Consider the following 13580-nt stretch of genomic DNA (forward strand, 5'->3'; position numbering starts at 1 on the left):
GGATCCCTCCTCACCTCTCCTACAGCAACTTTATTTTTTAATGAAAGCCCACCTACACCAACTAGCAAAAGTACCAATACCTCCACTCAATATACTGTTAAGGCATACCATGGAGAATTTTGAATCTGACTCCGCCATAGTGGTAGATTTATCAAACCTTCTAAAAAAGAAAAGTGTAGGTGTTGCCCATAGCAACCAATCAGATTCCAGCTATCATTTATGTAGTACATTCTAGAACTTGATAGCTAGAATCTGATTGGTTGCTATGAGCAACCCCTTCAATGTTCCTTTTCAGAAGGTTTGACAAATCTACCCCATAGTGTTGAGTAAACTTAACTGGAAACTTGAGGCGTCTCGATCAGCTTCAATCAACACACTGTCTGAATTTCAGTCAGATTCAGGTTGTTATGTGAGAATTCATTACAGTGCAGGTTATGAGCTTGGGCTGAATGTCTCCCACAGTCCTATTAGATAGACTGGTTCTTAGCCAAATATTAATGTTCCTTGGAGATCTCCTTTATACTGATATCACTGGCGATAACACAACTCTAGAATCTCTATATTACGTTATTACAAAAGTGAAAGATGAGCGTTTAATCCAATTTAATAGGACACTGGGCCTATTTACCTGGACAGGGTAGAAAATGGCCTGTAGCATTGGTAGAACGTCGCTGAAAAAGAAATCCCAGGTTTCTGCTAACGAGTCGAGGAGTTTTTGCCCTGTAATACCAAAAAGGAAAGTATTATTGGTATTATAATAATAATAATTAATGCTACTCACACATATAAACCTCTCATGGCCTGTGCAATCACCCCTGAAGCTCCAGTGACAAGATCCCTCTTCCAGTTAGACACAGTCCTTTAGTGGAAGCGGCAAACACACGCCAACGCCAAGCCGTTCACTGAGTTTGTCAGGCACAGCTGGTAATAATAGCCACCCATATGCCAGTATTAGTATACCGGTATCATTGTGTTTGTAGGTAATTTAAGAGAGTTAATATGGCGAGAGCATCTTCGTCACATAACGCTTCTTTATTTATTTAATGGGTAGGTCCAATTATAGAAAAGGGCACAGATTTACTTCTGGTCAAACCATGTTGCAATACGAGGGGTGCAAAATGCATTTTTTTGTTTTTGCATGCAGGGAAATACTGAGTGCTGTTCCATGTAGCACACAAACACTGGACAACTTTATTTATACACTGCCAGGGGCAAACGCAGGATTTGTAGAGGGGGTTTCCACACCACACCACCAGTGGGCGTGACCAGCATGCATGGGGGCGTGGCTATAATTTTAGACAGTGTTTGGCTGCTCTCCAACTCCTTCTATCCCCATAATATACATGGGCAATACTGCATGTACTACTGTCAGGTACACGCAGCTCTCCCTTTTCAAGCAGAGCCGTGTGAAGCGGGGGCAGGGTCCAGCCACCTCAATCATACAGTGCCCCAGGCTTGGAGTGGGGTTTCCAGGCACTAGCAACCCCCCCCCCCCCCGCGGTTTGCCTATGACTGCAATTTAAAGTTGAGCTAGGACACGCACACTTCCATATCTAAATCTGTCCGTACATTTTAAATTTGCTCCCCCCACACTGCAGTGCAACAGTTTTGCCAAAGTGCAAATATGACCTTTTTTTTTTTACTCTGCCCAGTCCAACCAAAATCTGATTATGACTCTGATGTACAGTTTACACTGCAATAAGGTTATTAATGGACAGTCAAATATTTTACCTTCATAAAAGCGAATCTTGTCTCGAAGGATCACCATCCCCTTAGTGAGAAGCTGGTTCTGAAAAGTGAACGTCACAAGACTGTAATAACAATGTAGGACTATATATAAACTACAGGACAGGTTTTCCTGCTAAAAAAAATATCCGTATTGTGGCAGCAAGAGAAGGACTTAAGTTTTCTTATACTTCTATAACTACGGTTTTAAAAAAGCTGGGGCACAAATATTTATGGAGGAGATGTTTTTAGAATAGACTCTTAGGGGTATATTTACTAAACTGCGGGTTTGAAAAAGTGGAGATGTTGCCTATAGCAACCAATCAGAATCCAGCTGTCATGTTGTAGAATGTACTAAATAAATGATAACTAGGATCTGTTTGGTTGCTATAGGCAACATCTCGCAGCTTGATAAATTTAACCCCCAGATGTCTTAACGCTGTCCTCATATGGGACGTATCTATTATCTAGACCACAGACAGGTTTATATTATTTAAATGAGAGGTTTAAACGCACATACCTGAAGGTATTCTGTAAAGAAGGAGCCAAGTTCAGTTTTCAATAGTTGTCTATGGCAGAAAAACAGTAGAACATTACAAATAGACACAGAGAGGAATATTTCACAATGGATCAGTCTTATAGTTGTGCTATAACATGTACATTTCTATTTTTCTGTATATTATCCACTTCCCTCCTATTAACAGAACAGCGAGAAATCAAAAGGTCACCCACTAGGTTACAGTGTATAAATAAGTAAGGCAATTCTTATAACAGAAGACATTGACAGCCATTGTTATTCCACAGAACCAGATTGAAGGGTTTAAACCCCCACCCCCCCAGGTATTCTGGATTGAGCCTTCGCTTGAAGAAGCCACTATGACTTCAGCGGGTTAGGGCTGGGACCAATAATCTAATGTTCATCATCATCATCATCTATTTATATATATAGCGCCACTAATTCCGCAGCGCTGTACAGAGAACTCATTCACATCAGTCCCTGCCCCAATGGAGCTTACAATCTAAATCCCCTAACACACACACACACACAGACTGAGAGAGACTAAGGGCAATTTTTAATAGCAGCCAATTAACCTGCTAATATGTTTTTGGAGTGTGTGAGGAAACCGGAGAACCCAGAGGAAACAAACGCAAACACAAGAGGAACATACAAACTCCACACAGATAAGGCCATGGTCGGGGATTGAACTCATGACCCCAGTGCTGTGAGGCAGAAGTGCTAACCACTGAGCCACCGTGCTGCCCAAGTTGTGTTTATTTACAAATATATTACTTGTTAATGATGTCACATTTTCTGTTTGCAATACTAAGAAACGGGTTGAGTTGTCCTTTAAAGAGTAATTGCATCTTCAGATACCATTAGTGTAGTAGCTTGTATAAGCTCTGCTGCAACTGTTACTAAATACATTGCTTTTTCTTGCTAGCTTCCATCTGTCCTTTTCAGCCATGTTTTCATATTATCTAGCAGAGATATTGGCTTTGCCCTGAGATACCAATATAAAGCTGACATCTGGGTATAACTGTGTACTATGCAGATAACAGATGAATTGTATCACAAGATAACAGACATAAGCAACTCCATCTGATGATAGATAGACATGGCTGAATGCACAGAAGGAAACCAGACTGAAAAAAAAAACTGTGTAAAAGTTTCACAAGGGCATGTACACGCCAGTAAAATAAAGTGATTTAAAGGTGGAAAACATTAAATAACATTTCCTTTAAACGGCACGCACCAAATGAAAACCTGCCATTGTAAAATAAAATAACACATTAATGCAGTGATAAACAGCGACATATCACAATCCCGTCATGCAGTAAACGTTGCAATGGCTCCTGGGAAACGTTCAAAGGGCCAAATAAAATAAACCAATAAATGTTTTATTACTTAATTAAGCACTTTCCGAAGGTCAGACTTACAGGAAAGTTGAAACCAGGGATTTCCAAGAAAGAAATAAAAGCCACAAGTTTCATGGTTTAGAGGCTCTCAGAATAAACGTCTTTCCTGTCAGTGTTTACGCAAACTGGGAGCACAGACCATATTACAGTACACTCATCACCTGCACACAGCGCGGGCAATTGGTTAGGATTCAATACCATCCCCAAACCTGCTGTCACACGGCTGTCAGCTCTTTGGGCAAGTCACTATCGAAAAGTGGTGCAACGTTCACAAATGCGCTGTAACCCACAGCAACCAGAGTCTGTCATTATTGGAGTTTAGAAAATGACAGGTTTCATTAGCTGATATTTTATGCACATAGCACTATGCTACCACAGAAACCATTTCCTTAAAGGACTCCACACAAAGTGGAGTTTCCCCTGTGAGGACCTCTTCCCTTTGCTGTACAATCATTAATTGAGCGGCAGCAGGAGCCACCATCTTGTCAGCCCAGCAGCCTCTAAATAGGTGGAGCCGTCAGGTTAAGACCATACTTGCCTTGACGAATCGCATCATTAAGGCATTCTCCCTGATGCTGAGCCAGTACAAGACGTGGTTGGCTTCGCCATCTGTGGCAGGATGACACAGTTAAGAAATTGTGTCCTATGTTCATGTATTGATGCCCATGGAGGTGGCCATTTTCACGGAGACCAAGATTTAATCAAAGACTGACAGGTAAGACAACATGACTGAAGTATTGGAGACAGAAATGTAAAAGACACTTCAGTCTCTAGAGATTCATTAGCTGCTTTTCTTTAACGCATAGTTGCCTACTCTCCCGGAATGTCCAGGAGACTCCCGCATTTCTGGGAGTCCTCCTGGGAGAGCAGGGCAACCTCCCGGTTCTCACCTCTGCAATAGATAAGTGGCGAGGGCGTGGCTTAGTGACGCGCATATTGCGTCCTCTTAGCCCCACCCCCTGCTGTAATTGGCCAAATTGTGACAACCGTTTAGCGGGCGAGCCAAAATGTTGTGATTCGTCAAGCACCGCCCCCACACTTTCACCTTCCCTGGGATCTCCCTGAAGTCAAAGAGGAAAAGTTGGCAAGTGTAGGGCTGTCTGACCTGCCTCCGTCCACTTCAAACTTCATTCTGTGTTACCTTCTCTGCAGATGTTCACCCTGTGCCGGCAGGATTCAAACACTGGCTGGTGTAAGCAAGCTACACGCTGCTTGATGATGATGTCACAGCCTCAGGGGAGAGAGAGAGATACTGCAATTCAAGGTGGAAAGTGAGGCATCCCTACCTCGCCTCAGGCAGCAGAATTTAGGGGGTGGCATTTTGGAGCAAGGTGACGCTCCTTCATAAGCTAGTATAATTCATCTCTCTCCTTGTGTCTCCTGCTTTTACCGCAACTTCAATACAGAACAGTGAACTTGTCATACGTCAATGCCATGTTCCTCCTCGGACAGACGGTATTAGGGTCAGGAAATAATCTGGATGGAAAATGTAGTTTTCTGCCACAATCATAGCACATCGTACTGGGATCTAACCGCAGACCACCCCCTCCCGTAGTAGCGCAATAGAAAAAATACAAAGCTATCAACCGCTACTGGAATACACAGAAGCTGCTATAAAATTTATTTCTACAGTAAGAATAATACATTTAAGGTTAATCACTATAATGGGCTGAAAGCTGAGGACAGATGGAGAGGAAGATGGGGGCTGGGCGTATACCTTGGAGCTTAATATATACACAAATCAGAGAGCAATAAAGAAATAAATATATGAGTGAAGTACAAAACTACATCCTTTCACATATAGGATTTATTGAGAACTCAAACTACAATGGGACAGGTCATCTTTCTTATAAAACTAAGTTTATACTCTCCCTGTTTAATCAAATATGTTATATTTATATTGAGTTTCCTGTTTACACTGTTTATTGGTCAGGTGAGGATACATAGTGGATTCAACTGTGACAATATTTGTAGAATGGGCCTCTTTAAATGTTTACGTCCCACGTACCATTAACCTGTGAAACAGTCGTATAATCAATGGCCCGTGGAATGAGAAGAATTATAGATTTATAGTCAATCCTGTCTGCTTAATAAAACTCAAAAGAAAGAAAATGAACATTTGCTCCATTAAATTAAACCGTTTCAATTAAGGAATAATTACACTTGGGAGCAGCAATTATCGCATTTTGTGTCACTGCTGAGCTAACAAGGGTCAGCTAATTTCTTCAAAAGAAATACAATGTTATAGAACAAATGGTTGTAATTGCAGCCTGGCAGAGGATTCTGGGAAACTGTACAACATTATTATACTGAGGCAGAGGATTCTGGGAAACTATATGACATGGTTATACTGAGGCAGAGGATTCTGGGAAACTGTAGAACATGATTATACTGAGGCAGAGGATTCTGGGAAACTATATGACATGGTTATACTGAGGCAGAGGATTCTGGGAAACTATATGACATGGTTATACTGAGGCAGAGGATTCTGGGAAACTATATGACATGATTATACTGAGGTAGAGGATTCTGGGAAACTATATGACATGATTATACTGAGGCAGAGGATTCTGGGAAACTGTACAACAGGATTATACTGAGGCAGAGGATTCTGGGAAACTGTACAACATGATTATACTGAGGCAGAGGATTCTGGGAAACTATATGACATGGTTTTACTGAGGCAGAGGATTCTGGGAAACTACAACATGATTATACTGAGGCACAGGATTCTGGGAAACTATATGACATGGTTATACTGAGCTAATGAGGTAGAGGATTCTGGAAAACTAAATGACATGATTATAGTGAGGTAAAGGATTCTGGGAAACTATATGACATGGTTATACTGAGGCAGAGGATTCTGGGAAACTGTACAACATGATTATACTGAGGCAGAGGATTCTGGGAAACTGTACAACATGATTATACTGAGGCAGAGGATTCTGGGAAACTATATGACATGGTTATACTGAGGCAGAGGATTCTGGGAAACTGTACAACATAACTATACTGAGGCACAGGATTCTGGGAAACTATATGACATGGTTATACTGAGCTAATGAGGTAGAGGATTCTGGAAAACTAAATGACATGATTATAGTGAGGTAAAGGATTCTGGGAAACTATATGACATGGTTATACTGAGGCAGAGGATTCTGGGAAACTGTACAACATGATTATACTGAGGCAGAGGATTCTGGGAAACTGTACAACATGATTATACTGAAGCAAAGGATTCTGGGAAATTGCACGACCTGGTTATAATGAGTTTCTACTTAGGCAAAGGATACTGGGGAAATTAAATGACATGGTTATAGTGAGTGTCTAATGAAGCAGAGGGTTCTGGGTAGTGACATGAAATGGATGTGAAGAACATTGATGCAGAGGATTCTGGGAACACTGAGCCTTCACAGAGGAAGAGGATTCTGGGTAATGGTAAACACATCAGAGACAGAATATGAACGGCAAAGCCTTCTTCTCTGTTAAAATAACTAATAAAACTCTGTTTTTTTTATAGCAGGAAACAGTCGTGACGTAATTGATGTTGTACATATAGATAATATGCACACCCAAGAGGAGTGTTATTAAACATTAACTACCGTATTGAATAATAATATATATTTATAGATTCATTTACAACTGACTATGGCTTGAAAATCACTGCAGTCTTTATACTTAGGTAGTGAATGGGGGATGACGTGTTCTCCCCTTATCTGCCTTCTGAGAGTGTAGAATTAGTAAACCATTATATATTATTGTTTATTACTGCATCATTGAACAGTGAAATGTTTATACTGGCAAATACAATCCAGTATATAATCTGTCCCATTCCTTCACTGAAAGCTGGGAGTTCTATCTTACGTTACATTGGTACGCGGACAGTGTACAGAAGGTCAGAGGTGACACAAATGAGGGATGCCAAATTGGAGGACATCTGGGTACTTGTCCGAATGAGCCAGGTTACGGAGGCACATGCATTTACCAACGTGCCAATAACCTGATATTGGCAGTGATACCGCAATGTGTGTTTGGCTTGTAGTCTCCTGGGTAACGAGGTTGCTCTGAACAGACTGGGGCGTATTCAAACAGGTGCACGACCAGCGGTGCTTCTCTTTATAATGATACAGACATATTGGGCTCAACTTTTATTCAAGAAAATGCAGATTATCAATTCACTAAAATCTAGTAACATCTCCTAGGCATACAAATGGCGTGGGCGGCTTGTTAAACTTTGCTTGGGGGGATCAATAGTTCAGATTTTTGGCAACCAAGAGAGGCAAGGCTATCCGTTTTTGGGATGTGGTCTTGGTAAAATTGGAAAGTAGAAATTCAATTATTGCGACATTCACATCATATCCTCTGGTTCATTTTGCTGCTTGTATAAAGGACCACTCTCCACGATGACATATAATATATGATTATCTTGTCTTTCAGGTCTGTTTGAAGATGTCAATCAATTTACAACACCGATTGGCTCATTGCATTTATAGCTTGTGCTATGATGGGGTATGCGGTATAAACCACATATTGAATGGAGTACATGCTGCTTGAAAAACATAACTGCTTTGATGCATATGTACTTTACAATGTTTTCGCCCAATCAATAAAGACTTTAATGATTTTTGTTTTATTATTTTAAATTCTGGCCTCTGCTTTTACTTCTGTTCCACAATCGGGTGCCTTGTTGGTATTAAGAGTTGTAGCACAGACTTTCATCTCATCAAATTCCACGTTTGCCGAGTGCCACCCATTATACTGAACGTCTTAGTAGAATGGGGGCTTGTTTGGGTGGATTGGGCAGATCGTCAGTATCTATAAAATCTTTCTTTTTTATTATTTTTCCTGCAAACTCTCGGTTGATCGAGGGCGGCATCTGTCAGTGTCTCATCAAATTTTAACAATCCAAACCCAGATCTTACCCTAGTACAACGTGTCACTATTATCCGCATTTCTCTCTGGCTCTAGGAATCAGACATGACAGATAAATATCTATAAATAAACTTTGCCTGGAAATCCGGCTCACCCCCCGACATAACCTTTTCATTCAATTTCTTCCTGTATTCTCAGACAAGTAAACAACATCTTGAGGACGATTCCCTTTTGGTGATATTTAACAAGGGCAAAAGATTTATGGCTTCCCCTGAACATGACAAACTTCCCCTTTTATCAGATGGTATCTCTGAGTACAGTGCTGTGTCCTTGTGGGTAATTATTGAGCCATAATAAGATATTTACACTTACAGAACCAAAACCAAAATATATTATTAATAATAATTGTATTAAATTTGTTTTATTTTTTATTGCGCAGGAAAACACTGTACTCCCGCAAAAGAAATGGTAATACTGTGACTAATTACAGCCTAAACCTCAAATCCAGGTGCAGACCAATATTTGATTTTATGTGGATTTGAATTCATGTAGTTGTTGCGGTGCGTGTGGCTATTGCTACTGGTATTATTATAGCATTTTTGGTCTTTAACCCCCTATGCCATTGTTGAAAATAGTTTTCAATATTACAATATTTTTTTTTTATAGCATTTACATTTGCCGTGCAGCTGATTGGAAGCTGTTGCTCTGTTATCAGTCATTTACTGTATTTCCCCATGTATAAGACGCACCTTTTCCCCAAAAATTTTGGGTCTAAAACCTGGGTGCGTCTTTTACAGGGGTAGCGGGGATGCAAGGGGGGGGGGGCAGCGTTACAGGGGCAGTGGGGGGACCAAGGGGGAGCGGGGCAGCGTTACAGTGGCAGCGGGGCAGGGGGGTGATCCAGCAGGCGGGGGACAGGCGGAGTGGCAGGGGGGATCCAGGAGGCGGGGGACAGGCAGAGTGGCAGGGGGGATCCAGGAGGCGGGGGACAGGCAGAGTGGCAGGGGGGATCCAGGAGGCGGGGGACAGGCAGAGTGGCAGGGGGGATCCAGCAGGTGGGGGACAGGCAGAGTGGCAGGGGGGATCCAGGAGGCGGGGGACAGGCAGAGTGGCAGGGGGGATCCAGGAGGCGGGGGACAGCCAGAGTGGCAGGGGGGATCCAGGAGGCGGGGGACAGGCAGAGTGGCAGGGGGGATCCAGGAGGCGGGGGACAGGCAGAGTGGCAGGGGTGATCCAGGAGGCGGGGGACAGGCAGAGTGGCAGGGGGGATCCAGCAGGTGTGGGACAGGCAGAGTGGCAGGGGGGATCCAGGAGGCAGGGGACAGGCAGAGTGGCAGGGGGGATCCAGGAGGTGGGGGACAGGCAGAGTGGCAGGGGGGATCCAGCAGGTGTGGGACAGGCAGAGTGGCAGGGGGGATCCAGGAGGCAGGGGACAGGCAGAGTGGCAGGGGGGATCCAGCAGGTGTGGGACAGGCAGAGTGGCAGGGGGGATCCAGGAGGCGGGGGACAGCCAGAGTGGCAGGGGGGATCCAGGAGGCGGGGGACAGGCAGAGTGGCAGGGGGGATCCAGCAGGTGGGGGACAGGCAGAGTGGCAGGGGGGATCCAGGAAGCGGGGGACAGGCAGAGTGGCAGGGGGGATCCAGGAGGCGGGGGACAGCCAGAGTGGCAGGGGGGATCCAGGAGGCGGGGGACAGGCAGAGTGGCAGGGGTGATCCAGGAGGCGGGGGACAGGCAGAGTGGCAGGGGGGATCCAGCAGGTGTGGGACAGGCAGAGTGGCAGGGGGGATCCAGGAGGCGGGGGACAGGCAGAGTGGCAGGGGTGATCCAGGAGGCGGGGGACAGGCAGAGTGGCAGGGGGGATCCAGCAGGTGTGGGACAGGCAGAGTGGCAGGGGGGATCCAGGAGGCAGGGGACAGGCAGAGTGGCAGGGGGGATCCAGGAGGCGGGGGACAGGCAGAGTGGCAGGGGGGACCAGGAGGCGGGGGACAGGCAGAGTGGCAGGGGGGATCCAGGAGGCGGGGGACAGCCAGAGTGGCAGGGGGGATCCAGGAGGCGGGGGACAATCAGAGTGGCAGGGGGGATCCAGCAGGTGTGGGACAGGCAGAGTGGCAGGGGGGATCCAGGAGGCAGGGGACAGGCAGAGTGGCAGGGGGGATCCAGGAGGCGGGGGACAGGCAGAGTGGCAGGGGGGATCCAGGAGGCGGGGGACAGGCAGAGTGGCAGGGGTGATCCAGGAGGAGGAGGACAGAGGCACAGTGGCAGCAGGGGGGGCGATTGCAGGGAGAGTGTGCTGCCCGGCTGCTCTGATCAGAGCAGCCGGCCATTACACACTCCCTCCTCTTTTTTTAATTTCGGGGTCAAAATTAAGCTGCGTCTTATACATGGGAGCGCCTTATACATGGGGAAATACGGTAAATGCCTTTAGAATAAGGAGAAACGTTCATTTAAGACTTACAACACTGGACAATAATTCTCAGACATCTGGATGTGTACTTGTAACTATAATGATTATGGACCAATTAGGAAAACTCGATTCGTTCCAACAAGTTCCCCATTTAATGAATTTGTTTCATTTTGGGGAGGTATTTGGAGCAACACACAGAGGACAATATTTCAAGGATTTCTTAAAATATATTTTTTAGAATTTCACCTGTGATCCTACTTATATGTGTTGTTTACATTTACTGCTTATGTTTTGTGCCCAACCTGGTCCAAATTATCATCCACACGGGTGGTCACCTTGGACAACATCAGGCTGTCCTGCATAGCAGAGATTTACTCTGGTCAGGAAATGTTCAACAAAAGTAAAATAAAACAACAAAAATGATGTAAGAGACAAAAGAAGTTGTAATCCTTGTTGTTAAAGAGTCACGTACTTGTTAGACCATCAATGAGGTCACAGAAAGAAAAAAATAGATGTCCAAATAGAATTCCCCAATTAGTGGCAGATTCATTTCCTGTCAGTGTCACCTTTTATTTGCTGACGTTAAAAAGAGAAACAACCTCTACCAGACATTTGACGGTGCAACTACATCATATATATATATATATATATATATATATATATATATATATATATACACAAGTTAACCCATGCATGATACTCATGCATTCTAGTCAAATCAAGCTACTTAAGGTGTTAAAAAGGTTCTTGTCATGCATTTGGGCCATAGCCCAGACCTCAACCACCAACCACTCCCCACTGTCACCCCTGGCAACCACCAACCACTCCCCACTGTCACCCCTGGCAACCACCAACCACTCCCCACTGTCACTTCTCCTTCAAGAAATATATATATATATTTTTTAAATCTTTATAAACACTTTTAACAATTAACAAATTAAAAACATCTTAGTATACCAAATTTCAGCCCTTTCTGAATTTTTTTTTTCCACACACACTAAGAATTTAGTAGGTCAGTGTATAACTCCGCCCAGCAGGTGGCGCTGCAGCTTGGTTTTATTTTTTCCACACACACACACAGACAGACTAACACACGCGACTAGACATTTATATTATAGACAAGTTAACCCGTGCATGATACTCATGCATTCTAGTCAAATCAAGATACTTAAGGTCTTAAAAAGGTTCTTGTCATGCATTTGGGCCTAGCTCTGGCCTCAACCACCAACCACTCCCAACTGTCACTTCTCCTTCAAGAAATATATATATATATTTTTTAAATCTTTATAAACACTTTTAACAATTAACAAATTAAAAACATCTTAGTATACCAAATTTCAGCCCTTTCTGAATTTTTTTTTTCCACACACACTAAGAATTTAGTAGGTCAGTGTATAACTCCGCCCAGCAGGTGGCGCTGCAGCTTGGTTTTATTTTTTCCACACACACACAGACACACACAGACAGACTAACACACGCCACTAGACATTTATATTATAGACAAGTTAACCCGTGCATGATACTCATGCATTCTAGTCAAATCAAGATACTTAAGGTCTTAAAAAGGTTCTTGTCATGCATTTGGGCCTAGCCCAGGCCTCCTCAGGGGAAGAGCGTTACTTCGCGACGCATCCGCCCTTTTTAATGTGTGTTCATGAGGTAAAATTACCTCACGAAAATGAGTTTGACCCCTCAACTCGTAAATTTAGCCTTTACTACCCCTCCCATGGGGGGAAGGGGGGATGATGGAAGTTAACTGACTTGACTGTTCTAATTTTTTTGTCAAATAATGTCAGTATACCAAATTTCAGGTCAATTGGATGAGCCCTTTCTGAGAAAATAGTTTTTTACACACACACACACACACACACACACACACACTAACGCACGCCTTTACACATGTGTGTTCATGAGGTAAAATTACCTCACGAAAATGAGTTTGAGCCCTACCAAATTTCAGCCCTATTTGAATTTTTTTTCCCCACACACACTAAGAATTTAGTAGGTCAGTGTATAACTCTGCCCAGCAGGTGGCGCTGCAACTTGTTTTTTTTTTTCACACACACCTAGACAGACAGACGCCACTAAGCATTTATATATTAGATATATATATATATATATATATATATATATATATATATATATATATATATATATATATATCCATATACCTATCTATACATATATATATATATATATATATATATATATATATATACACATATATATCATACTCACCGACTTTCTTCAGCTCTCTTCCGGGAGCCAGCCAGTGGAGGTGGGCGTGAAGGGGCGGGGCGGCCAAAATCGCTTCATTTGACAGTGGGGGGCGGGGCCAAACGCCGTGATTCACCTGGAATCGCGGCATTTGGGATCTAATTCTGCCCACTTCACTAGGAAGTGGGGCACTTCCTAGTGAAGTGGGCAGAATTCGGGAGATTGCCACACTTGCCCGGGAGACTCTCGCAAAATGCGGGAGTCTCCCGGACATTCCGGGAGAGTTGGCAAGTATGATATATATATATATATACACACACACACACACATGTATATCTATATGGGATGAGATATTTGACCTTGTATTTTGTATTCTCTATTATCCTATAAGAGGGCTGACAGGATTTGCTGACAGGAAGTCTGCTGCGGGTAGGAAAATATCTT

At 43.5% G+C, this 13580-nt stretch overlaps 1 protein-coding gene across 4 annotated transcripts in view; it reads right to left on the bottom strand.

Moving 5' to 3' along the window:
* PRR5 (proline rich 5) overlaps positions 1-13580 on the bottom strand; it is a 111212-nt gene that overhangs the window by 12050 nt on the left and 85582 nt on the right. For all 4 annotated transcript variants that reach the window (XM_075210259.1, XM_075210260.1, XM_075210261.1 and 1 more), the window contains 3 exons: positions 2246-2294; positions 1732-1789; positions 629-720 (listed from right to left, as the gene is read on the bottom strand). In XM_075210259.1, coding sequence (XP_075066360.1) covers positions 629-720; positions 1732-1789; positions 2246-2294 — 199 coding nt within the window. The remainder of the gene's footprint in view (positions 1-628; positions 721-1731; positions 1790-2245; positions 2295-13580) is intronic.

This window comes from Mixophyes fleayi, chromosome 4, assembly GCF_038048845.1.
Source record: "Mixophyes fleayi isolate aMixFle1 chromosome 4, aMixFle1.hap1, whole genome shotgun sequence".
Lineage (NCBI taxonomy): Eukaryota > Metazoa > Chordata > Amphibia > Anura > Limnodynastidae > Mixophyes > Mixophyes fleayi.